General features: G+C 55.2%; 1 protein-coding gene across 2 annotated transcripts in view; it reads right to left on the reverse strand.

Moving 5' to 3' along the window:
- Positions 1–25,836, reverse strand: part of AHRR (aryl hydrocarbon receptor repressor) — a 128,160-nt gene that overhangs the window by 60,751 nt on the left and 41,573 nt on the right. For both annotated transcript variants that reach the window (XM_023584652.3, XM_004478511.5), the window contains exon 3: positions 2,877–2,980. In XM_023584652.3, the coding sequence (XP_023440420.2) occupies positions 2,877–2,980 (104 nt within the window). The remainder of the gene's footprint in view (positions 1–2,876; positions 2,981–25,836) is intronic.

A 25,836-nucleotide genomic window follows, 5' to 3' on the forward strand; every position in this document is an offset into this window, starting at 1 on the left:
GCCGAGGACACTGGACACGCAAGGAGAAGCCACGGGGAGCAGCCAGAAGCTGCAGGTCAGCGGGATGGAGAGAGAGAAGGCGCCGTGGGCACCGCCGTGGGAAGGCCGCGCCGAGGACGCCCGAGGGCCGCAGCCCGGGGTGGCCTTCCAGCCTCCGAGACCCCGAGCTCCTCTCGCTCAGCCGACCCGCTGTGTGGTGCTTGTTTTAGCAGCCGGGAAACCAAGACTCAGTAAAAAGTTTTAAAAAGATTTTATGATCCTTAATTTTGAACATGGATAAGAAAAAAGAGCCATGCCATTTATCTTTTGCCAAGAATAAAATTCAAACTGGCACAGAGGTTTCAGCCCAAAATACTTAACTAGCACTGACAGAAAAAGAAAAGCAAAAATTTAATACTTGGGAATTCGCTCTCTAAAATCCTGATAAATAAGGAAATATGGAAAAATTTCCCAAACCCAAAGCACACTGCTTCCCAAATGAACATTCCTGTCAGCCACGCTCGGCTCCACTCTGGACTGAAATTGAACCTGGACCTGCTCTAGGAGGGAGAATCCACCAGGGAATGCTTTGGGGAAATAGAACTGCTGCGGGGCTCAGCGCGGTCTCTAAGCGCAGCCCCAAGACGCGGCGATACCGTGCGTTTCCGTGGGAAACCGCACATCAGTCCAGCAGAGCACAGCGCACGTGGTTGGTGTTTCAGAAGCAAGGCAGGCCACGGGCTCACGAGCTGAGCTCATCGGAGCACATGCAAGACTCGACTCAGCAGGTCGTGAGCCCTCAGGGCCTGCACCCCTGCAGCCCCGGAGGGGCACTCGGGACCTGCACCCCTGCAGCCCCAGGGGGGGGACTTGGGACCTGCACCCCTGCAGCCCCGGGGGACACTCGGGACCTGCACCCCTGCAGCCCCGGGGGACACTCGGGACCTGCACCCCTGCAGCCCCAGGGGGCACTCGGGACCTGCACCCCTGCAGCCCCGGGGGGGGGACTCGGGACCTGCACCCCTGCAGCCCCGGGGGGGGGACTCGGGACCTGCACCCCTGCAGCCCCGGGGGGGGGGACTCGGGACCTGCACCCCTGCAGCCCCGGGGGGGGGGACTCGGGACCTGCACCCCTGCAGCCCCGGGGGGGGGGACTCGGGACCTGCACCCCTGCAGCCCCGGGGGGGGGGACTCGGGACCTGCACCCCTGCAGCCCCGGGGGGGGGACTCGGGACCTGCACCCCTGCAGCCCCGGGGGGGGACTCGGGACCTGCACCCCTGCAGCCCCGGGGGGGGACTCGGGACCTGCACCCCTGCAGCCCCGGGGGGGGGGACTCGGGACCTGCACCCCTGCAGCCTCGGGGGGGCACTCGGGACCTGCACCCCCACCAGTTCCAGGGGGCACTCGGGACCTGCACCCCTGCAGCCCCAGGGGGGCAATTGGGACCTACACCCCTGCAGCCCCGGGGGGGTTACTCGGAACCTGCACCCCCACCAGTTCCGGGGGGCACTCGGGACCTGCACCCCTGCAGCTCCGGGGGGGGCACTCAGGACTTGCACCCCCACCAGTTCTGGGGGGCACTCGGGACCTGCACCCCTGCAGCCCTGGGGGGGGCACTCGGGACCTGCACCCCCACCAGTTCCGGGGGACACTCGGGACCTGCACCCCTGCAGCCCCAGGGGGGCACTGGGACCTGCACCCCTGCAGCCCCGGGGGGGGCACTGGGACCTGCACCCCTGCAGCCCCAGGGGGGCACTCACTATCCCTGGGTGGTGGGGAGTGATGGGGCTGGGGGGTAGAGACTATGGGGGGGGGCGCTGTGGAGTAGGGGCTGTGGAGGGGGTGGGGGGCTGTGATGGGGTACTGTGGGGTACGGGGCTATAGAGTAAGGGGATGTGTGGTAGGAGGCTGTGGGGGGTGAGGGGCTTGGGTGCAGTGGGGCTGCAGGAGTCCACAGGGTGTGGGGGGGCGAGGGGTTCCTGGGGGGCAAGGTGAGGTGGAGGCAGTGGGGTGCAGCAGGGAGCAGTGGAAACACAGAGCTGCCAAGCCCAGCTCCCCCAGATTCCGCCCCTGCCCTTCCACTGGCCTCAGGGCAGATTCTACCTGTCCATCTGTCCGTCTGTCCGCCCACGCCTCCCCACTCTGGGCCCCTCCTGCGCCGTAACATTGTGAAAAGGGCATTCTAGCTGCCCCTGGGCAGGGGAGGCGGGCAGGACGCGAGCGGGCGCTGACCCTCCGCCGTTTCTGACCCGCCAGAGGGGCTGGAAGGAGTGGTCTGTCGTCCGCAGACCCCGCCCCAGGCACGCGGAGCCTGAGGTGACTGGCGCAGCAGGACACGCAGCTGCCAGGGGGCACCTACGCCATCGGACGGGACGGAGAAGTGGGGAAGCAGGGGCAGGCCGGGGAGCAGGCCCCACAAGCCTCACCCCAACAATGAGACGTCAGAGGGGGTCCCCGGGCCTGAGGAGGACAGCCAGGGGCTGAGCCCGGCAGCCCCAGGGAGTGTTCTGGAAGGAGGGCGTGGCTCCGGGGCGAGAGGAGGTGCAGGGAGGCTGTGGGGTCCCTGCCACCTGAGGAGGGAGCTGCCCTCCTGCCTGCCGGGGCCTGGGTGCTCGGCGCCCACCTGGAGAGCAGGCGGTGCGTCGTGTGCCCCGAGCCCCCCAGGCAGGGCCTGCCTCGCCGGCAGCCCATCAGCCGTGAAACCGCCACCACCCCACGGGCCTGTCCTCCCGTCCCCGCGGTGACAGGTCCACGGTGCTGGGTGCCAAGAGCACGCGCTGCGCACCTGCTGGCCGGGCCTCAGGCGGCGGCTGGACCCGGGCCGGGCACGTGGGCCGCGACGTGGGCGCAGAAGGCCGAAGCCTGGGCGCCGCGGGCCGCGCGGGCGGGCACTCACCTCCAGGAGCAGCCTTCCCTCCAGCACCGCGGACCCTCTGCACGCACGGCCATCTCCCGGCGAGGAGTCCCGGGCCGGCAGCCGCGGGCACGGCTCCTGCACGGCTGTGAGGAGAACAGACGGGTCAGCACCTTCACTGGCTGGTGCCCGCGGCGCAGGTCGCCCCACGTTTCCTGCGCTCCCCATTTCGCCTTGAGGCTCTGGCTGGATGCCAGCCGGGATGCCGCCCCCTTCGTACCCACAGTGGCCCAGGGCTGACCAGCCCCCTCACTGCCTGGCACACTGATCAAGAGCCCACCTCCCCAGGGAGGCGCCGGGCAGCCCCAGGTGCACTGGGAAAACGGCCGAGCCCCCTGCCAGCCTGGCACGGAGACCCCTAGACCTTCCAGCCCTGCCCCCAGAAATCGCTTTCTGCCCACCCCCATCCAAGCCTGGGGACAGAGTCTGGTCCTGACAGCCCCTCCACGACCAAGTCCCAGGGGCTCTTCAGCTCCTCTGCAGGGACCGGGCGTCTTGAGCCCCCAAGCCACCAGCTGGCCTGGAGAAGGGGGCCCGGCCGGTCAGCCCCTCCTGCAGGGCAGCAGCTGGATGCCCCGCCTGGGTCCGAGCCCCTCCTGCGGCCCACACAGCCTCCTCACAGGACCAGATGTGGGGCCATGGCCGGGGTCACCCCTCCCTGGGGACACATCTGCCCCTCTTTGATCACACCCCACATCTGTGTACTGCTCAGAGTGCGCTTGCCCCTCCACAACCAGGGTGGACCCCCTGGGACCACCCCTGCCACACAGCCAGGGTGGACCCTCTAAGATTCCCCCCTGACATCCGCATGGAGCCCTTAGGACACCCCCTTACGTCCACATGGAGCCCCTAGGATGCCCCCCAATGCCCACATGGGGCCCCTGGATGCCCCCCGATGCCCACATGGGGCCCCTAGGGTGCCCCCCGAAGTCCATGTGGAGTCTTAGGGCATCCCCCAAAGCCCACATGGGGTCCCTAGGACCCCCCCGATGCCCACATGGAGCCCTTAGGACGCCCCCGAAGTCTACATGGGGCCCCTAGGAACCCCCCCCCAATGTCTACATGGGGCCCCTAGTACGCCTCCGATGTCCACATAGAGCCCCTAGGGCGCCCCCCAAAGTCCACATGGGGTCCCCAGGGCACCCCCCGAGGTCCACATGGAGCCCCTAGGGCGCCTCCCAAAGTCCACATGGAGCCCCTAGGGCGCCTCCCAAAGTCCACATGGGGTCCCTCGGGCACTCCCGATGCCCACATGGGGCCCTTAGGACACCCCCCGAAGTCTACATGGGGCCACTAGGACCCCCCCATGTCCACATGGAGCCCCTAGGGCATCCCCCGAAGTCCACGCGGAGCCCCTAGGGCGCCCCCCGAAGTCCACATGGGGTCCCTAGGCTCCCCGGGCCGGCCCCTGCACCTCCAGGGCCACGGGACCCCGCCAGCCCGCGCTCCTCGGGGAACCTAGTCCAGCTTCCGCAGGGGCTGCAGGCTAACGAGACCCGAAAGCGCGTGGCGGGTGCCCGCCAGGCGCTCTGCCCCCTTCGCGTCCCTTCCTCAGGCACGCTGAGCTGGCGGCCTGCAGGGAAGCCACAGGCCAGGGCCGGGGAGGGCCGGTCCCCCTCTCCACCGCGCACAGCTAGGCAGCACTGGTTTCTCTCCACTGCACTAAATACAACAAGATGCACCATTTCCTCAGCCAGAGAGCAGGTCTGTTACACTGAGGTGCGGGCGGGGGGGGGGGGGGGGCTCCCCAACGCGCCCTGTGCCCTCGAGACGGCTCGGACCTCCACCTCCTGACCGGAAACCCGTCCAGCGGCCAAAGCTCCGTCCTCTCCCTTGCAGGCTCAAGTGCGATTTTTGTTAAAGGCAGTGAAACAGTGAACGTCGGAAGACCTGTGGAGGCGTGTATCTCTATTTTTAATCTCTGTGAAGCTGGCTGTGTTTACCCAACAGTGACACTTGGAAAGTGGAAAGCTCTGACTGTCCTGACGCCGCCTGGTCCTTCCTCCCCAACACTGTTCCCAGCCAGCCAGAAGCGCCCGCAGGCCGCGGCGCCCCCCGGGAGGGCCGGGCAGGCTGACGCGGGCTTGGGAGGCTCAGGCGGGACCTTCGCGTCCGCACGACCCGCTGCCCCCGGGCGCCCCCGCACCTGCTCCCGGGCTCAGTGCCGAGGAGTGGTCGCGGCGAGGAGGTGGGCGGCAGCAGGGACCCCCACCTCCAGGCACTCGTGCCAACTCTCAGTGCCCTCGTCCGCCCCCGCCCCCAGGCCCACCCACCCAAGGCGGTGCCAGGCACCGAATCCCCGCAGCGGCCCCGCAGCCTAGGCAGCCCCGGCACCCTGCAACCGGGGCGCGGGGCGCGTGCGTTCGTCTGCGCTTCCTTCTCCCTGCGCGCCGGGGGCTGCGGCGCCAGCACTGCCTGCGGGAGGGGGGCGTCGTGGACGCGGGCTCCCCCAGCGCGGGCTGACCGCACAGCCCACCTCGGGGGGGGCCCTCCGGGGGGTGCGGGCGGGGGGCGCAGCCCTCCCCGCGCAGGCCTCTCCGCCGCGGTTTCCCCACGTAGGAAGCAGCGGGGCGCCGCCCCCGCCCACACCCCGCCTTTCTAGCCCCACCCCTCCCGGCCGCGGGGGGAGGGCGTCTCTGCTCTTGCGGCGCCCCCCCCCCCCCCCGCGGCACCCGCCCCCGCTTCCCCTCCTCCGCCGCGACATTCCTGCGGCGGCCTCCTCGCGCTCGCTGTCACGCGATCGCGGCCCCAGTCCGGCTGTGCCGGCCGCCTGGCCCCGCGCCAGAGCCTCGCGTGCGAGCGGGACCCGCCGCCCGGCGCCGCCGCCCCCGCGCGCCCCGCCCCAGCCCCCGGCGCGTGTGGCGCGGGAAGGCCCCAGCGGCTTCTCAGAAGCGGCCTGGAGCCCAGGCGCCGCTGCCGCGTCCCAGAAAACACTTCTGAACGGACGGCCTGCCAGCCCCTCGGGGTGCCCGTCCAGGGGTGCCCCTCCGGGGTGCTCCTCCGGGGTGCTCCTCCGGGGGTGCCCGGCGCGGGAGGCGGGGGGACTGGAAGTCGGAATGGGAGTAGCAAAGTCCTACCCCGGGGGAAGGGGACAAAGCAGGGTGGGGTCAGGGGCCGGCCTGGGGAGGGGTCCCCCACAGCTGCGGCAGTTACGTGCTTTGCGAGTGGCCCGCGTGGACGGGCTCTGCCCAGATCGAGCTCGGCTTCTCTTTCACTCCAGAGTCTCCCCGAGGGTCTGACCTTTGCCAGGGAGCCCAGTGCCTGGGGAGGGGGTGGGGACACAGGAGGGCAGGCCGTGAGCACAGAGCCCCCTGCCCGGGGCCCCTTCCCCACACCTGGGAGGCAGGCCAGGGGGTCCCAGGCCTTTGTCGGCTCCCTGCACCTGCATGCCCTCCTAGGGCCCTTGTGTAGTACAGGGAGAAGGTCCAGCAGGGGGGCAGAGCGGGGCCACGGAGAGGGAAACCGATGGGGAAGAGAGAAGCAGGAGGAGGACGAGGGGCCCAGGAGAGAGCCCCCGCGGCCCCACTCAGGACCAAGCCACGAGGCGGTACAGCCCAGGGTCAAAACCAGGACCCACGGCTGCGGGGCTCCACCCTCAGCGCCAGCCTCGGGACGGCAGCTCTCCAGGCGCTGGCGGTTCTGACCTCCCCAGGGACCCCCGGTGCTGGCCTTCCAGGGTAACAGACGCGGGCCACCCCAGGCCGGCCAAGCAGGGGAGAAGCCGGGCCGCAGCCTCCCAAGTCACAGCGGGCTGCACGCCGGGCCGGGGCCAGAAGGCAGGAGGACAGGGGTGTCTGCTGAACGCCGCCGGGCCCACCCTGTGCTCCCTGAAGCCCCCCGCTCAGTGCCTGGAGCGTGCCCAGTGCAGCCTGACCAGCAGGCCCATCGGGCACGCCCAGCCCTCGGGGACCCCACCTGCAGGTGAGACCACCCCACTCCAAAACCGGGAGTGGACGAGACACAGGGTGGGTGGGCCGTGCACAGCACCGTGGCCGGGGGTCCCAAGCCGGTGGATGCATCAGGGCCCTGCAGGCTGGAGGGGCTTCGAGGCAAGGTGCGCCCTGGGCCTTGGGGAAGACACGGCTTGATGAGGAGACATCCGGTGGGACGGGAGGCACAGCGACGGCCGAGGACACGGAGCCGCGCAGCCGGGGGCGCAGAGGCTCCACCAGCCCTGCGTCCCTTTGCGTCTCAGCTCTCAGCACTGAGACAGAAACGAGCAGCAGGAGCGGCAGTGCCAGGGCCGCATCCCGTTGCCCGCTCTGGGTGGCAGCCCCCACCCGGCCCCCACGTGCCGCCACGTGGCAGCGAGGGGTAATGGGAGCGGCCCTCTGAGCCCCCGGTCCACGTGGACACCATCCCGCCCTCGGGAGAAGCCTGCGTGCAGCCAGCATTTGCTGAGCTCGGAAGCTCCCGGAGCGCCGCAGCCAAGCCCGGGGCCAGGCAAGCCGGAGCTGCCGGAGCTCAGAAATGAAAGGCGATTCCTGTTCGCTCCAGCACAGTCTAAACCCCGGGTGTGCAGCCTGGACAGGTGGGAGTCCGTCCAGCTCCTTCTCCTCCCGCCCCCTGCCCAGCCTGTGCAGGAAGAAGCAGAGGGTGGGGGGCTCTGCCAGCCACAGCCCCCGGAACTTCATCCACACGTGAGCTTCTCGTGGGCCACGTAAAGCTGCCGGCCCCGGCTGCAGAATCAGCCGACGCTGACATTTCTCTTAGTCCGTTAATTTTTTGCATCTCTGAAAAGGCCCAATTGAGAAATGAAATAATTTACACAACTATCGTGGAGGCAGCACATGCCCTGACAAAACGCCACCCAGCAGCACAGAGTGGAGCAGGCAGGAGAGGCTCGTGAGTGCAAGGGTCCAGCCCATTTGAGGCTGCACCCCGCTGGCTTCCCACCCCGCCACCCCCTCTTCCTAACAGACCCCATTTCATCAGACGAGACTCAGGGAGAGGCGTCACCCCACGGCAAATCACATGCCCAGCCTGCACTAGCAGTGTTCGCAGGCCATGTGTTTTGGTCTGGACAATGAGACGGCAGGCTCCTGGCTGGAGAAGAACCTAAATGCTGGTCCCTTGTTGCCTCTGGATGGTGCTGCGATGTCTGGAAGGTGGCAGCCACCTTGCTCCCAGCCTAGGTGAAGCCAGCTTCATGGTGTCAGAGTGGCTGCACTCAGCCAGCTCTGGGGCAGCCCTTCCCCTGGTGGTATCCTTGTCGGAGAAGATACTATGTGAGCCAGCTGGAGCGGAACGTTCCACTGATTACAGAAAAAGCAACCCAAAGGTTTAAGAGACTCAAGTAAAGTTTATTTTAGATCTCCAAAGCTGTGTGAAGAAAGTGGGGTGGAGGCAGGGCTGGGGGAGCCAAAAGAGGGCTGGAGACAGAAGAGGGAAAAGGAAACAAATGCAACCAGAAGACAGAAGAGAAAGAAAGGAAAAGGAGAGGGAGCAAAGAGCTGCCCCAGGGCAGGGAGAGGGGCCTGGCGGCAGGGAGGGAGGACTGGTCTTTGCCAGGCTCCAAGGTCTGCTCTGGGGAGCCCAGGAGGGAAGAGGGCAACGGCAGAGGCAAGACGGGGCACGGCGCTGCGTGCACCTTCTTCCTGGGGAAGGCGGCCGGAGGCGGGGGGTCGGGCTGAGGGTGAACCCTAACAGACTGGAGCGGGCAGAGCTGCCAGAATTTTGCCGGACTTCCTTCTTGTACAAGAGGAGGAAAACATAGTGAAGCACAGCCACACCAGACTTTGGAAACATCCGTATTTGCACAACTTAGCCTCCCATTTGTCTACAGAAACAGGTGCAGTTCCTGAGAGGTGAAAGCAAATGTGAGGGGAAACCTGCATTCCCCAATTCTGTCTTTTGCTTGTGCCTGGCCCTTCGCAGGCCCATCGACACTAACAGACGTGGTTTAAAGGGACAGAAGGTTAGCCAGAACCCCGGAGCCGGTGGTTTCAAATTTTTTCAGTATTAATTGACTAGGAAAATGAATTGCTAGGAAAAGCAATTGTAAGCACAAAGATGTTTTTCCTGTAACAAACCCTAAACACAGAAACGGTTTTTACCTACAACCATTCAGGGAAACATTTCCAGCGTAATTCCACGCAGGAGCCGGAGTCCCACCCCAGGCTGAAGAGGAACCACTTCCGTTTGCTCACTTAAGTTGTTAAGGTTTCAAGTGTGGCCGCATTAGGAGCCACATTCAGTTTTATTCCATTTAAGAGAAAAATTTTTTTTAAAAAAGGGAAAATTTTTAAAGAACCAGGAAAAAAAAGAAATGTGGATAATTAGGGCAGACAATCTCTTCTGCACTTAGGTGAAAGCCCATCGGGAAATCTTTATGTTATCTTACAGTGTCTAAAATCACACGTCTATCTGTACCATTTAAAACTCAGAGGGTCCAAGAACAAGCGGAACATAAACTCCCACTCCCAGCAAACTGATGAAAGCAGGATGAGGACGGGATTCCATGAATGTAGATCCTGGCACGAAGCTGGGAAAGGAGTGCCAGAGCGTGCGGGAGAAAAGGGCTGCGAGGCCAGCAGAGGAGGCCAGGGCACGTGTCGGCTGGACGGGGCCCCACGCAGTGTCCTCTCGCCCAGCGCCCCCGCTGCGCAAGACCAGAGGCATTGCCCTCGAGTCGCAGTAGGCCGTGGAGGGGCCGGAGGCTGGTCGGGGCTGGCGTGGGCAGTGGCACCGAGGCCGGCCTTCTCGTCTCCCTTCTTGAGGGAAGGGCCGGATTTCTTGGAGAGGAGGGTTCCAGGCAGAGGAGCAAGTGTGAGCGTTCCAGGCAGAGGAGCAAGTGTGAGCAACAGCCCAGATAAAGAGTGGGCACGCTTGGGCCCACACTTAGAGAACCCAAATAAAATTGTCAACAAAGTAACAGGCTCCCAGAACATCTTAGCCAGAGGGGCCATCCCAGTGAGACGCTTCCAGAGAGAAGACTCATCACGTAAGAGGATCCGCAATGAGATTAACAGGAGAGTTCTCATCAGAAACCATGTAGGACCGGCAGTGGTGGGACGACATATTAAAAGTGCTGGAAAAACAAAACTGATAACCAAAAATTGTATGTCTTGCAAAACTATTCTTCAAATTTGAAGGAGAAATGAACTCTTCCCAGGAAAAAAAAAAAAACCTGAGCAAATCCATCACTATCTGACCCGCCCCTCAGTAAATACTAAAGGGAATCCTTCAGGCTGAATTGAAAGGACACTGGATGGCAACTCAAATCACATGGAAAAATAGAGAATACCAGTAAAGGCAACTACATTGGTAAACATAAAAGACAGTATAAATATATTATTTGCTTATAACTCTTTTTTCCTCCTATTTGATTTAAAATACAACTGCGTAAGAAATCTCTCTTGATGGGCACTGTAGCAGTTTGATATGGTTTATGAATTCCAAAAATAGATTTTGAATTATGTTTGTAAACTGGTCTGTAGCTGGGAATGACTAATAATGACTGGGGAGCAGTGGGGAGCTTTGATTGGGCCACTTCAGTAGGACCTGGAGTCCCCACCCCCTTAGTGGGTGGGAACTCACAGATAAAACTACACAGCAGAGCAGAGGAGTTCTTTGGGGTTTTGATGTTGAAGGTTTGATCCTGTAGTTTTGAGCTGGAGCGCAGGAAGTAAGCACACAGAGGAGCAGAGCAGCTGAGCCTGGAGAGAATCAAGCCCTGGGGAAAGAGACAGAACTGGCTGCCTGATGGTATACAGCTGACCTTGTGGAGAAAACAGAGGAGTTGAGCCCAGAGAGAAACAGAGTCCCAGGAAGAGAGGAACCCAGGAAGCCTGAACCCTCACAGACGTCGGCAGCCATCTTGCTCCAATACGTGGCAAGAGACTTTGCTGAGGGAAGTAACTTAAGCTTTATGGCCTGGTATCTGTAAGCGTCTATCCCCAAATAAATACCCTTTATAAAAGCCAACAGATTTCTGGTATTGTGCATCAGCACCCCTTTGGCTGACTAATACAGGCACACAAAGTAGTTTGTGACAACAATAGCACAAGGTGTGTGTGTGTAGGGGGTGGTAACAGAGGCTTATAGGCACAGTTTTTGTATGCTATTGAAACTAAGGTGGTAATAATCTGAACTAGATTGTCATAGGTTAAGGTGCTAGTTGTAATCCCCATGACAACCACTAAGAAAATAACTTGAAAATATATTAAGAGAATTAAAATTGTACACTAGAAATATCTATTTAACACAAAAGAAAACAATAACTAGGAATAGAGGAACAAAAACAAAACAAAGCCAAAACAGAAGACATATAGAAAAATAGCAAAATGGCAATCCAAATCTCACCTTATCAGTAATTGCATTAAATGAAAATGGACAAAATTCTTAAAAGGCACAGACTGTCAGGATGGATTTTTTATACACTGACCCAACTACATGGTGTCTACAAGAAACTCACTTTAGATTCAAAACACAAGTAGGTTAAAAGTAAAATTGTGGAAAAGATATACCATGCAAGCAATATCCAAAAGAGGGCTAGAATGCCTATACCAATATAAAAAAAAATAAACTTTAAGACAAGAATTTTTAGTAGAGACCAGAAAGACATTATTTATAGTGATCAATCATTCAAGAAGATATAACAATTACAAACGTAACCATCTAACAACAGAGACCAAAATATGTGAAGAAAAAATCACGGAATGGAAGAGATAAGTAGGCAGCTCAAAAGTAATAGTTTGGAAACTTCAGTATCACACTTTCAATAATGGCTAGAACAACTAGGCAGAAGATCAGCAAGGAAATGGAAGACTTGAGTACCATAAGCCAACTAGACCTAATAGATATCGACAGAAGACTCCTTCCACCAATAGCAGAATACATGCTTAAGTTCATATGGAACATTCTCCAGGATAGAGCAAACAAATGTGAGGCAGTAAAACAAGTCTATGATTTTAAAGAACTGAAATCATATAAAGTATGTTCTCTGACCACAATGGAATGGATTTAGAAATCAATAACAGAAGGGAAACACTGGAAAATTCACAAATATGTGGAAATTAAACAAAATACTCCTAAATAATCAATGAGTCAAAGAAGAAATCACAAAAGAAATTAGAAAATAATTTAAGATGAATGAAAATGAGAATACAACATAGCCAAACTTATGGGATGCAGTGAAAGCAGAGCTCAGAGGGAAATTTATAGCTGTAAATGCCTACACTAAAAAGAGGATCAAGAATGTATAACTTAATCATCACATTAAGACACTAGGAAAAGAAGAGCAAACTAAACCCAAAGCAAGCAGGAAAGAGGAACTAATAAAGACTAGCATGCAAATTAATGAACTGGAGCATAGAAAAATAACAGAGAAAATTAATGAAGCCAAAAATTGGTTCTTTAAAAAGAACAAGTGAATTGATAAACTGTTAGGCAGACTGACCAAGAAGAGAAGATTCACATTACTAAACTCAGAAAAGAAAGGGGGGAAACTCCTACTGATCATAAAGAATTTTTTTGGAAAATTATAAGGAACTACCGTGAACAATTATAAGTCAACAAACTAGATAACTTAAATGAAATGGACAAATTCCTAAAAAGACACAAACTATGGAAATTGATTCAAGAAGAAATATAAAATTTGAATAGACCTATAAGAAACAGAAAGACTTAATTAGTAACCAAAAAACTTCCCATAAACCAAAACTTCCCAGATGGTTTCTCTAGAGATTTCTATTAAATATTTAAAGGAGAATTAAAACCAATCATTAATAAACTCTTTTAAAAGAAGAGGAGGGAACACTTCCCAACTAATTCTTTGAGGTTAATATTACTCTGATACTAAAATCAGATAAACACATCACAAAAGAAGAAAACTATAAACCAACATCCCCTATGACTTAAGACAAAAAATACTCAACAAAATACCAGCAAACTAAATCCAGCAATATATTAAAAAGATTATAAATCATGACCAATTGGAACTTGTCCCAAAAGTGCAAGGGTGGTTCAACATGCAAAGATCAATCGGTGAAATACATTAATAAAGGTTGAAAAACACACGATTATCTCAGTAGACACAGAAAAAGCATTTGACAAAAATCAAACATCCTTATGTAATTAAAAAACAAAAAATGAAACAAAAGAAAAAAAAACAGTGAACAAGAGTACTTCCTTAATCTGATAAAGAGTCTGTAGGAAAACCCCACAGCTAACATCCTACTTAATGGTTAAAGACTGGTTGTTTTTTCCTTAAGATTAGGAACAAGACAAGGATATCTGTTCACACCACTTGTATTGGAGGTTCTAGACAGGATACTTAGGAAAGAAATGAAACAAAAGGCATCCAGATCTGAAAGGATGGAGTAAAACTATCTTCATTTGCAGGTGACATGATCTTGTCTACAGAAAATCATAAGGAATCCACAAAAATCTATCAGAGCTAATGAACAAGTTGAGCAAGGCTGCAAAATACAAAATCAGTATACAAAAATCAGTTGTATTTTATACATTGCAATGAACAATCTAAAGATGAATCTAAGAAAACAAATCTATTTACAATAGCATAAAGTAATTAAATATGAATAATTTTTAAAGTGAAAGACTTGTACATTAAAAATTACAAACCATTGTTGAAAGAAATCAAGGAAGATCAAAATAAATGGAAAAACATTCCAGGTTTATGGATTGGAAGACTGAATATTGTTAAGATAGCAATGCTTTCCAAGATCTATAGATTCAATGAAATCACTGTCAATATTTTAACTGCCTTATTTTGCAGAACTTGGAAAGCTAATCATAAAATTCATATGAAATGCAAGGACCCCAGAATACCCAAAACAATCTTAAAAAAGAATAAAGTTGGAGAACTCACACTTCCTGATTTCAAAATTTACTCAAAGCTACACTAATCAAGACAGTGTGGTACTGAGATAAGAGCAGATATACAGATCAATAGGATAGAACTGAGAGTCCAAAGATAAAAGTATAACTGTGATCACTTGATTTTCAACAAGGGTGCCAAGGCAATTCAATGGGGAAAGAATTGTCTGTTCAACAAGTGGTGCCATGACAACCAGATATCCACAAATTTATACCAAAGAATTAATTTGTACCCTTAACTCACAACATATACAAAATTTAAGTCATAATGGATTAAATGCTTAAATATCAGAGCTAAAACTTAAAAACTCTTGGAAGAAAACATAGGGGTAAATCTTCATGACTTTGGATTTAGGCAATAGTTCCTTAGATATAACACCAAAGCACAAGTAACCAAAGAAAGATAAATTAGACTTCACAGAAATGAAAAACTTTTGTGTGTCAAAAGACAAAATCAAGAAAGTGAAAAGGCAAACCACAGAAAGGGAGAAAATATTTGGAAACCATACATTTAAAAAGGGCTTAGTATCAAGAATACTCTTAAGAGAAGCGGATGTGGCTCAGGTGACAGGGCCTCTGCCTACCATATGGGAGGACCCGGGGTTCATTCCCTGGGGCCTCCTGGTGAAAAAGAAGAGAAAGCGTGCCTGCGCGGTGAGCCGAGTGCCTGCATGGCGAGCTGAGAGCCCATCTGGGGAACCGAGTGCCCGCGTGGGTGCCCGCGTGGCAAGCTGAGAGCCCATCTGGGGAACCGAGTGCCCGCGTGGGTGCCCGCGTGGCAAGCTGAGAGCCCATCTGGGGAACCGAGTGCCCGCGTGGGTGCCCGCGTGGCAAGCTGAGAGCCCATCTGGGGAACCGAGTGCCCGCGTGGGTGCCCGCGTGGCAAGCTGAGAGCCCATCTGGGGAGCCGAGTGCCCACGTGGGTGCCCACGTGGCGAGCCGAGTGCCCGTTGTGGCGAGCCGAGTGCCCCCGTGGGTGCCCGCGTGGCGAGCCAAGAGCCCATCTGGTGAGCCTAGTGCCCACGTAGTGAGCGGAGTGCCCGCATGGTGAGCCGAGTGCCCGCATGGGTGCCCGCGTGGCGAGCCGAGTGCCCGTGTGGCGAGCTGAGTGCCCCCGTGGGTGCCCGCGCGGCGAGCTGAGTGCTCACGCGGTGAACCGAGTACCCACGGGAGTGCCTGCGTGGCGAGCCGAGTGCCCGCGTGGGTGCCCGCGTGGCGAGCCAAGAGCCCATCTGGTGAGCCTAGTGCCCACGTAGTGAGCAGAGTGCCCGCATGGTGAGCCGAAGTGCCCGCGTGGGTGCCCGCGTGGCGAGCCGAGTGCCCGCATGGGTGCCTGCGTGGCAAGCTGAGAGCCCATCTGGGGAGCCGAGTGCCCGCGTGGGTGCCCGCGTGGCGAGCCGAGTGCCCGGCTGTGGCGAGCTGAGTGCCCCCGTGGGTGCCCGCGCGGCGAGCTGAGTGCTCACGCGGTGAACCGAGTGCCCACGCGAGTGCCTGCGTGGTGAGCCGAGTGCCCGGGTGAGTGCCTGTGTGGCGAGAAAGTGTGCACACGGCAAAACCAGCGCCCGTGCAAGTGATGCAGCAAAAGAAGGACAAAGGGGAGAGTCAAAGTGAAACACAGCAGAGACCAGGAGCCTCTCTCCACATCAGGCCCCCAGGATGGAATCCTGGTGAGTCCTAGGGGAGAAAAACGTGAAGAGAAGACAAAAAGAGAAATATGGGAAACGGACTTTGGCCCAGTGGTTAGGGCGTCCGTCTACCACATGGGAGGTCCGCGGTTCGGACCCCGGGCCTCCTTGACCCGTGTGGAGCTGGCCCATGTGCAGTGCTGATGTGCACAAGGAGTGCCGTGCCACACAGGCATGTCCCCCGCATAGGGGAGCCCCACGTGCAAGGAGTGCGCCCGTGAGGAAAGCCGCCCAGCGTGAAAAGAAAGAGCAGCCTGCCCAGGAATGGCGCCGCCCACACTTCCCGTGCCGCTGACGACAACAGAAGCGGACAAAGAAACAAGACGCAGCAAAAAGACACCAAGAACAGACAACCAGGGGAGGGGGGGAAATTAAATAAATAAATAAATCTTTAAAAAAAAAAAAAAAGAGAAATAGATTCAGAGGATCACACAGCAGGGAGGGGAGGGAGGAGAGGAGGGGAGGGGAGGGGGAGGGAGAAAAAGAATACTCTTGGTATAAACTCTTCTATAAAAATGACAACCCAGTTTAAAAATGAGCAAAGCTGGCTTGTGGTTTCTACACCATTCTTCAATAGAAGGAACCAGGGGTCTTGGAGAAAAGGCTTGCTTCTAGGACAGTGGCAGGAAATGTAAAGAGTGAGTCTGGAGCTTCTTACAGTGTCAGAAAGTAAAGAAGTGCTAGCTTTTTTGTGCATTTTTTTTTTTAAATGGAGCGCTGTCAAAGGGGCAGGAGAGCCAGCTAATGAGCTCCAGTTGCCGAAGCTGGAGCAATCGGAGCAACAAAATGAATAGAGCAGGATTAGTTTAACCCAAATATAAAATAAGACTCTTGAGCCCATAATGACATAAATAAATGACTGAATACAGTAACAAGTGGGAGAGAAGAAACAGATCTACCCTGCAGATGCATTCTAAGTAAGTTTTTAGACACCTCACCCTAGAGGAGGGGTGGAAGTGAGGGCTGAGCTGAGTGACTTCCTCCCCAAAAGTAAGTACAAAAAGGGAAGGGAAAAAAAAGTATTCACAGTGCAGAAAACTGAGAGCTACGACTTCAGCTGAGTGATGAAGTTCAAGGTGGCAGGTGTAAGTGATGTGGTGATGTGACAAAGAGCACCGGCCTCTGTGACCTTGCTCCACGACAGCCGACCTCAGCCTGGCCATTGCAGCAAGGCCTGAACTCCAGCCTGGCCGTCAAAACTAGGGAACGCCCGATACGCCGTCACAGCCAAGAGGAGCCCAAGGAGACATGGTGACAGTGTCGTGTGGGGTCCAGGATGGGATTTTGGGGTGTGCAGAAACTAAGAAAGTCTGAATCCGCTGTGGACTGGAGTTAACAACAATGTGTCACTATTGGCTCTTTCATTGTCACCAATGCACCCCAGTAATATGTTAAAAATAGGGGATGCTGGTAGGGGGAGGGTATATGGGAACTCTTGGTACTATCTGCTCAATTTTCCTGTAACTATAAAACTGTTTGAAAAAATGAAGTTTATTGATTTTTTAAAATAGGGGGAAAATGGGCAAAGGATTTGAACAGAAATTTCTCCAAAGAACATACATACATGGCCAACAAACTCCTGAAAAGATTCCAAACATCATCAGCCATTAGGGAAATGAAAATCAAAACCACAATGAGATACTGCATCATACCCATCAGAAAGGCTACAATTTTTTAAAAAAGGAAAATAAGTGTTGGCCAAAATGTGGAGAAATTGAAAAGCTCCTAGGTTGCTGGTGGGAAGGTAAACTGATGCAGCCACTGTGGAAAATAATTTGCAGTTCCTAAAAAAATTAAACATAGACTTATCCATACGACCCAGCAATTCTGCTCCTAGTTATAGACCCCCCAAATAATTGAAAATAGGTATTCAAATACTTGCACACAAATGTTCATAGCAGCACTATTTGAAACAGCCAAAAGGTGGAAATAACCCAAAAGCCCATCAGCTAACGAACGAATAAGCAAATCGGGGTCTTTCCAGCAGTGGGTAACAGCCACGAGAAGGAACGAGTTCTGATCAGGGCCACAAATGGGTGAACTCTGGGATGTCGCGCTGAGGGAAAGAAACCCGACTCGAAGGGCCACACGGAGTGATTTTGGTTATAGAAATTGTCCAGAATAGGCACTTACAGAGACAGAAAGACGGGAGGCTGCCGGGGCCTGGGGGATGGGGTCCGGGCTTCTTTTTGGAGTGCTAGGATGTTCTGGAATTAGGCCGTGGTGATGCCTGCATAACCTTGTAAATACACTGAAAAGACTGAATTACACACTTTAAAATGGTGAGTTTTATGGCATGTTAATTATATCTAAAAAAAAGACAAAAAGCAAAAATCATATTGGTTTTTTTTAAAAAAAAACTCGGATGGCGCTGCACAGTGGCTGCATTTGTCAGATCCGGGGGGCACCTAGTCGGCAAGTGCTGCTTTGGGGTGCACCGAGCAGGGTGGGGAAGTGCAGGTGCAGCTGAGGAAACTGAGGCCCGGCTGGCGGGGAGGCAGCCACCCTTGCTGACCACGGCTCTTAGCACAGAGGAGGCAGCTCAGGAGAAATCAGCCGGCCGGGGTCTCGGAAAATCTACAGAGAGCCCCGTGCAGGGAGGCACGGAGCCCCCAGAAAGGTCTGCGGGCCGGGCTCTGCGGCAGGCCGGGCAGGGAGGGGGCGCGTTTCCCACAGCCTCGCAGGGGCGCTGCGCGGGTGGGAGAGCAGAGCGCGGGGGCGGAAGGGGCTGTCAGGTGCGTCCTCAAAGGCCTCGCAGCGCCTGCAGGCCAGGGGAATAAAAACGCCCTTTACAACCCCGAGCTCCCTTAGGCAAGGAAAAGCATTGGGTCTATAAATAAGCAAGCTCATTTCGTGCAAACACGATATTTTAAAAATCAAAGCACATTCCAAGATGCATATTGCATCAGATTCTTGCATTTTCTATAGAAAGAACTTCCAGATTTTCCAAAAGGCACCAGAAAGCTTTAAAGATTTCACACTTTGATACAGCTTCAAAGAAACCACAAGAAATGCGCCTTGCCCGAGCCAGCGGCCTGGGGAGCTTTCGGGCCTGACCACCCCCGGCGGCTCCGCACGCAACCGGGCGCGCGTGCGGACTCGAGGAAACACAGACTTTCCCCTAAAACCCGTGTCAGGGAAGATGCGGCCGAAAATAGCTCTTTGGGGAAGAAGAGAAAACAGGATATATATTTGTACACATCTCGGATCCATAGTCTCTTCGTGGTCTGAAACATCTGACATTCGCAAACAATTTGGAGTTTTTGTTAAGGTTCAACAAATCAAAAGGAAAAGTAAACCTGGGTCAAGACTGAGGCCTCAAAAAACTTCTTGTAAAACAAAACGCAGGCCCCCAAAATAGCGTTCCAGCGCTTTTCTAAAACCCAAATATTTACTCAATTAATAAATCCCAGGGGGTGCGGCACTGAGCTCGCGTGCGCCTCGGGGCCTCGCCTGCTGAGGGTCCAGGGCACACGGGACATTCCGGGTCGCAGTCCAGCAGCGCGGTGCCCAGCGGCCTGGCCGCCGTGGACCTCCGCCGTGGGCGGGGAGCCCTGGCTCGAGATGACAGGACGGCACCCGCCCCCACGCTGCACCTGTTGACCCACTCTGAGGAGCTCGGCTGCCAGGGAGCTCCTGACGCATTCCCCAGCAAGGCCCTCCAGGAAGGAGGACTCTAAATTCCACGGCACGTGGCTCTGCGAGTGAGGGAGACCCAGCCCGCCGTCAGTCACGGTCGCCTGCAACTGCCTCCCACGGCTCAGTCACACGTCACTTACCACCAAGAGGTATGGCCTGAACTGTACAAAAGTAGTGGGTGTTGGGACCGGATATGGCTCAAGCAGTTGAGCACCCACCTCCCCCATGGGAGGTCCTGGATTTGGTTCCCCGTGCCTCCTGAAAAAACAAAAAAACAACAAGCAAAACAAAAAGACCAGCTCACGGGAGCTAATGTGGCGCAGTGGTTGAGCACCGGCTTCCCACATACGAGGTCTGGGTTCAATCTCTGGCCCCGGTACCTCAAAAAAAAAAAAAAACACTGGATGGATACCACTTCATATCCATTAGGGTGTCTATAATTTGAAAAACAAAAAATAACCAGTGTTGGTGAGGACAGAGAGAAATAGGAGCCCTCATACAATATTGGTGGGAAGGTAAAATGAGGCAGCTGCTGTGGAATAGAGTTGGCAGTTCCTCAAAAAGTTAAAGACAGAATTACCACGTGACCCAGCAAAAAGAACAGGAAGCAGGGACTGGGACAGATACTTGTCACCAATTTTCATCGCAACATTGTTAAAAAAGCCAAAAGGTGTGTAGCAGTTTGATATAATTGATGAATTCCAAAAAGAAATATTGGATTATGCTTATAATCTGATCTGTACCTGGGCATGATGACTGAGTTACAATTAGGGGTGGGGACTCACAGATAAAAGGCATGACGAAGAACAGAGTTGGGGCTTTTAATGTTGGAGTTTTGATCTTGGAGTTTGATGCTGAAGCCTTAAGCTGAAGCCCTGAAAGTCAGCACACAGAGGAAAGAGAAGCCAGTCCCAGAAGAGAGGAACCTTGAACCCAGAGAAAAGCCAGCCCCAGGAACATAGGAAGCCAGGAAGCCTGAGCCCTGGCAGATGTCGGCAGCCATCGTGCTCCAAATAGACCTTGGTGAGGGAAGTAACTGATGCTTTATGGCCTGGTGTCTGTAAGCTCCTACCCCAAATAAATACCCTTTATAACAACCAACCAATTTCCGGTATTTTGCATCAGCACCCCACTGGCTGACTAATACAAGGTGGAAGCTACCCATGTCCATCAGTGCAAGAATGGAAAACAAAATGGGGTACATATACAAAATTGAGTGCTATTCAGCTGTGCTGCATGCACCTCAGAAGAACATGCTCTTAGACTCAATCCTCTCCTGTGGGTGTGAACCCACAGATGGCAGGACCTTTCGATGGGGCCATTCAGGCAAGGTGTGGCCCCCGTCAGCCGGGCCCTTAATCCCATCGCTGGTCCTTCATAGGAGAATGAAGTTCACACACAGAGAGAGAAAGCCGTGGAAAGCAAGAGGCTGGTCGCTGTTGGAACCCAGAAGAGAAGAGAGAGACCAGGACACGCTGCATGTGCTCTGCCCTGCGGCAGAAGAGCCACGGCCTCTGGCAGCTGCTCTTAGGGAGAAAGCAGCGCCTGGATGACGCCCTGATTTGGACTTACTTTTAGCCTCAAAACTGTAAGCAAATAAGTTTCCATTGTTTAACCCAACCCATTCCATGGTGTTTGCTTACGCAGCCAAAGAAAACTAAAACATGAGGCATGCTACAGCAGGGAAGAACCGTGAAAATATGCCATGTGAAGTAAGCCAGACACAAAAGGACAACTATTGTAGGATCCCACTTATACAAAATATCTAGAAAGCAAATTCATAGAGCCAGAAAATAGATTAAAGTTTACAGGGCTGGGGAGAGGAATGGAGAGGATTGCTTAATGGGCTCAGAGTTCCTATTTGGGGTGATTTGGGAAAAGTTTTGTTACGGGTGGTGGTGGTGGTAGCACAACATTGTAGCTGTAATTACTGCCATTGAAATATACACTTAAAAATGCCTAAAATGGCAAGTTTTATGCTATACATGTTACCCCACACACGAAGTAATGGGAGGAAGGTCTCAGTGCCATGACATCCTGGGGCCCCAGGACCTCACAAAGGCCTTCATTCATTCACTTGTGCAGTCATTCATTCACTTGTGCAGTCATTCATTCACTTGTGCAGTCATTCATTTACTCGGGCAGTAATTGATTACTTCAGCATCTATGGCTACCAAACTGGATCTGGAGGATAACAGAGACAGACAGACCCCAAGGACAAACAAGCTAAATGCTACGGAGGAAAAATAAAGCAGGGAGGGGGTAGATTCTGGCAGGTGCTGAGGTGTGTGCTGTTGAGAGCTGAGCCAGGGAGGCCCTCCAAAGTGGCGGCCGCCGAGCTGAGACTTGCAGAAGGTTAGTTACTACAGGGTGCCTTGCTGCATAGAATCACAGGCGTGCTGTACCTTCAGAGCAGGGGCAGGGGGAGGGGGCGGGAATGGGGAAGGGGGAGTGGAGAGAGGGAGAAGAGGGAGGGGAAAGGGGAGAAAGGGGAGGGGGAGAAAGGGGAGGGGGAGAAAGGGGAGGGGGAGAAAGGGGAGGGGAGGGGGAGTGGAGAGAGGGAGAAGAGGGGGGAAAGGGGAGGGGACAGGGGCAGGGGAGGGGAGGGGGAGTGGAGAGAGGGAGAAGAGGGGGGAAAGGGGAGGGGACAGGGGCAGGGGAGGGGAGGGGGAGTGGAGAGAGGGAGAAGAGGGGGGAAAGGGGAGGGGACAGGGGCAGGGGAGGGGAGGGGGAGTGGAGAGAGGGAGAAGAGGGGGGAAAGGGGAGGGGACAGGGGCAGGGGAGGGGAGGGGGAGTGGAGAGAGGGAGAAGAGGGAGGGGAAAGGGGAGAAAGGGGAGGAGGAGAAAGGAGAGGGGGAGAAAGGGGAGAGGGAGGGGAAGAGGGGAGGGAAGAGGGGAGGGGAAGGGGCAGGGGAAGTGGAGAGAGGGAGAAGAGGGAGGGGAAAGGGGAGAAAGAGGAGAAGGAGAAAGGAGAGGGGGAGAAAGGGGAGAGGGAGGGGAAGAGGGGAGGGAAGAGGGGAGGGGGAAGGGGGAGGGGAAGTGGAGAAAGGGAGAAGAGGGAGGGGAAAAGGGGAGAAAGGGGAGGGGGAGGGGAAGAAAGGGGACAGAAGAGGGGAGGGGGAGGGGAGGAGGGGAAGAGGGCAGGGTGCAGGCTCCCCACCCCTCCCACCCCCCACCCCCATCCCCAGCACACGCCCCGCTGCCGGCTCCTCCCCCCCCAGGCCTTCCAGCCCACGGCTCTGCCACCCTCCCTGGGCTGCTCAGATGGGTGGTCCTGAGAGTGGCCAGAGACAAGGCTGATGCTCTTTTGTTTCTCTTTAAAAGTAGTGAGGAGCCCCAAAGGCAGAGACCCCAACAGTGGTGCGGAGCCGAGCCTCACCAGCCCCCGCAGCACCACAGCCCCGGACGCAGCCCCTCCAGCAGCCGCCTTCCCACCCACGTGCCCACCTTCCCCACCCAGCTGGGAGCTGCTGCCGCTGAACACCTCAGGACCCACGACTTCCCCCTCAGGGGGCCGTGACCTTCCACCTCAGGGCCGGTGACCTTCCACCTCAGGGGGTCATGACCTTCCACCTCAGGGCCCCGTGACCTTCCCCCTCAGGGGGTCGTGACCTTCCACCTCAGGGGTCGTGACCTTCCACCTCAGGAGGTCGTGACCTTCCACCTCAGGGCCCGTGACCTTCCACCTTAGGGGGTTGTGACCTTCCCCCTCAGGGGGTCGTGACCTTCCACCTCAGGGGGTCATGACCTTCCCCTTCAGGGGGTCATGACCTTCCACCTCAGGGGTCATGACCTTCCACCTCAGGGCCCCGTGACCTTCCCCCTCAGGGGGTCGTGACCTTCCACCTCAGGGGTCGTGACCTTCCACCTCAGGAGGTCGTGACCTTCCACCTCAGGGCCCGTGACCTTCCACCTTAGGGGGTTGTGACCTTCCCCCTCAGGGGGTCGTGACCTTCCACCTCAGGGGGTCATGACCTTCCCCCTCAGGGAGTTGTGACCTTCCACCTCAGGGGGTCGTGACCTTCCACCTCAGGGCCCCGTGACCTTCCACCTCAGGGGGTCGTGACCTTCCACCTCTGGGCCCCACAATCTACCATTTCAGGCCCCTCCACCTTCCCTTTCACCTCAGGGCCCTGAGGCCTTCTACCATCTCCCGTTTTACCTCAGGGCCTTGCAACCTTTCATTTTGGAGCTTCCTCTCCTCCTTCCTTGGTTTGTTTGTTTACTTTTCACTTTGCAGCAAAGACAAACTTAGAGAAATGTTCTAAGAATAGAACTTTTGCCCAGAGGCTCCCGGAAATAATTATGGGAAGGGGCCTTCCCACAGGACTAAGATGGCACTTGGGGAAACCTTTGCCCCTGGGTCCAGGGGCAAAGCTGGGAGTGGCCCCATGAGACTCTCCCGGTCCTCAAATCTGCAGAAATGCCCCGGAAATTATAAATTTAAAAGATGCCGCTCTTTGTTGGAAGTGACTCCCAAAGGAAGGCCATTGCCCAGCAAGTTCCGGTGACAGAAGGGAAGGGGTAAGAGAAAGCCGGCTCCAAGCCAGAGGCGAAGCTAGAGAACATCACACTGCACAGCCCAGCTGTGGGCACGAGTCCCCTGAACACCCCATAGCCCACCGTGCCTAAGGGGTCAGCGAGGCGAGGCTGACTCCAGGGAAGCTGCACCTGGAGGCCTCAGTTCTGAAAGTGCCTCAGCGCCACGCCGGGTTTCCACTCCCTGAGGCCTCCTGCGCGACGTCCCACGTGCCGACAGGGTCCCAGCCTGGAGAAGCTGGGGGCATCGCCCTGGTCTGACAACGATGTCCAGTTCAGCCCAGGAGAGCCAGGAGCCAGGACCAGCCCAGACGGGGGCGTCTGAGGGGACGTGGGGTGGCAGAAGGTCCCCAGGCTGACCATACAGAGGGAGTGGAGGGCCCGGAGAACAGCTGGGGGGGCTAAGAATGAGGGGGGGACACAGCTGCCTCCAGAACAGCTGAGGTTAGAGGAGACTGCTGTGGAAACGCCGAGCCCACAGCCGGACACTGAAAGAAGCAAGGAGGCGTCTTCTCTGCCGGCTTATCTAGAAAAACCAGCCTCTGAGATGTGGACGTGGTGCTGCCTCAGCCACATCAGCTCACCACAGCCGGGGAGGGCTTACTGGGCCCTTTCCTCAGTGCTCCCGAGAGGATGATGCCAAGACCAGTGACCCCTGGGCAAGCTGGTTTCCACGATCAAGCCCCAGCTGGGAGCTGCTCTAAAAATGAACCCAGGGATGGGGACGTTGCGCCATGCCCCTCCCCTCCCCACAAAGAGCCCGGGACAAACGACTGGGGCAAAGGCTCGCCTTGAAACATCATCACTGGCCGATTCGGGCACCGAAATCTTTATGCCGTGAGCAGCAGCGTTCCTCAGCCCTGAATATGTGTGAGAACCACCTGGAGATTTTTGAGGAATTATCTTTAGGTCATGTCTTGAAATGAGCCTGGTGCCACTGGGAAATTACAGTATTTGCACATATGTAGCATAATATTTAAATGTATATGCCATTAAGGTAATTTTATACATGTCACCAGGGGCTGGGCCTAGGGTGGGGTGGGTGTGGGAATGGGCGGTTCTTATTTGATGGGTACAGAGCTGTCATCTGGGGTGACGAAAAGGTTTTGCTAATGGATAGGGGTATTGTAGCACAATATTGCGAATGTAATGAATATCACTAAATTGTAGAAACAGTTGTGGTTAAAATGGAAAATATTTTTTGTTTATATGTTACCACAAGTTTTTACATTTTTAAGTTAAGAAAGAACAAGGGAGGAGGAACAGCGTGATCTTAAGAAAAATCTCGTTTCTTTCCTCCTTCTTATTTTGATTTTAGGACTGTTGCCCTCTCCGTGGCTCCGACCACAGCGGCAAGCACGTTTGCCGCGTCCACCTCCTGTTTCGAGGGCTCCCAGAGGACACGAGTCCGGCCAGGGGATGTGGCGTCCACCTACGGCCCCCTCCCTCCCCGCCTGCCAGCGCAGCAAGTCCACGAGACGCGGAGGCCCCGCCACATGGCCGCGCGTCGGGGGAAGGGGCTCTCGTGGAAAAGCAGGCCCGGGGCTTCCTGGGCCCTCCCGGCAGCACCCTCCCGTGCCCGGGAGAGGCACCGTGCGGGCCCAGGCCCTGAGCGTCCCTCACCGAGAAGTGACTGTCTCCTCTACCAAGACTGTCCCTCCCTTTGTTTTATCAACCCCTGATTTCCTCTTTAGTGTTAGGTAAAACTTACAAGAGGGGAAAATGGAAAATCCCAACCCTAACGGATGATCCACAAGAAGAGGGCAGAAGCAAAGACGGGTTTTATAATTTGGAAGTGCCATAAGAAAACAAATAAATAAAACACACTGCCTTTAAAAATTTCATGGAAGTCAACACTCATAAACATGATGAGCAAATTCTCAGGCCATTACTACCCTCTGAGGCTGGAACTTTCCATGTTCATGTCCTTCCCGAAGGTGACTTTTTATGGACGTTTTAATGAAATTAGTTCATCCATTTCTGAGCCAGGAAGCGTAGATTAAGATCCAATTTTTATAGCTTGGCTTTTTCTAAATACACAGTGAAAACAAGTTCAGGAAAGTTTTTAAGAACATCCAAAACGTACAGCTTCAAGGGGATGACAAACTTCGGATTATTTCACGCACTTGCAAAGTTACAACACCTGTGCCCCCAAAAGCTACGTGGACGTCCGAGTCCCCAGTGCAGCAGTGTGGCCCTGTTTGAACTGGTTGTTACAGATGGCACTGGACAAGTTAAAG

The sequence above is a fragment of the Dasypus novemcinctus genome, chromosome 2 (genome assembly GCF_030445035.2).
Source record: "Dasypus novemcinctus isolate mDasNov1 chromosome 2, mDasNov1.1.hap2, whole genome shotgun sequence".
Taxonomy (NCBI): Eukaryota; Metazoa; Chordata; class Mammalia; order Cingulata; family Dasypodidae; genus Dasypus; species Dasypus novemcinctus.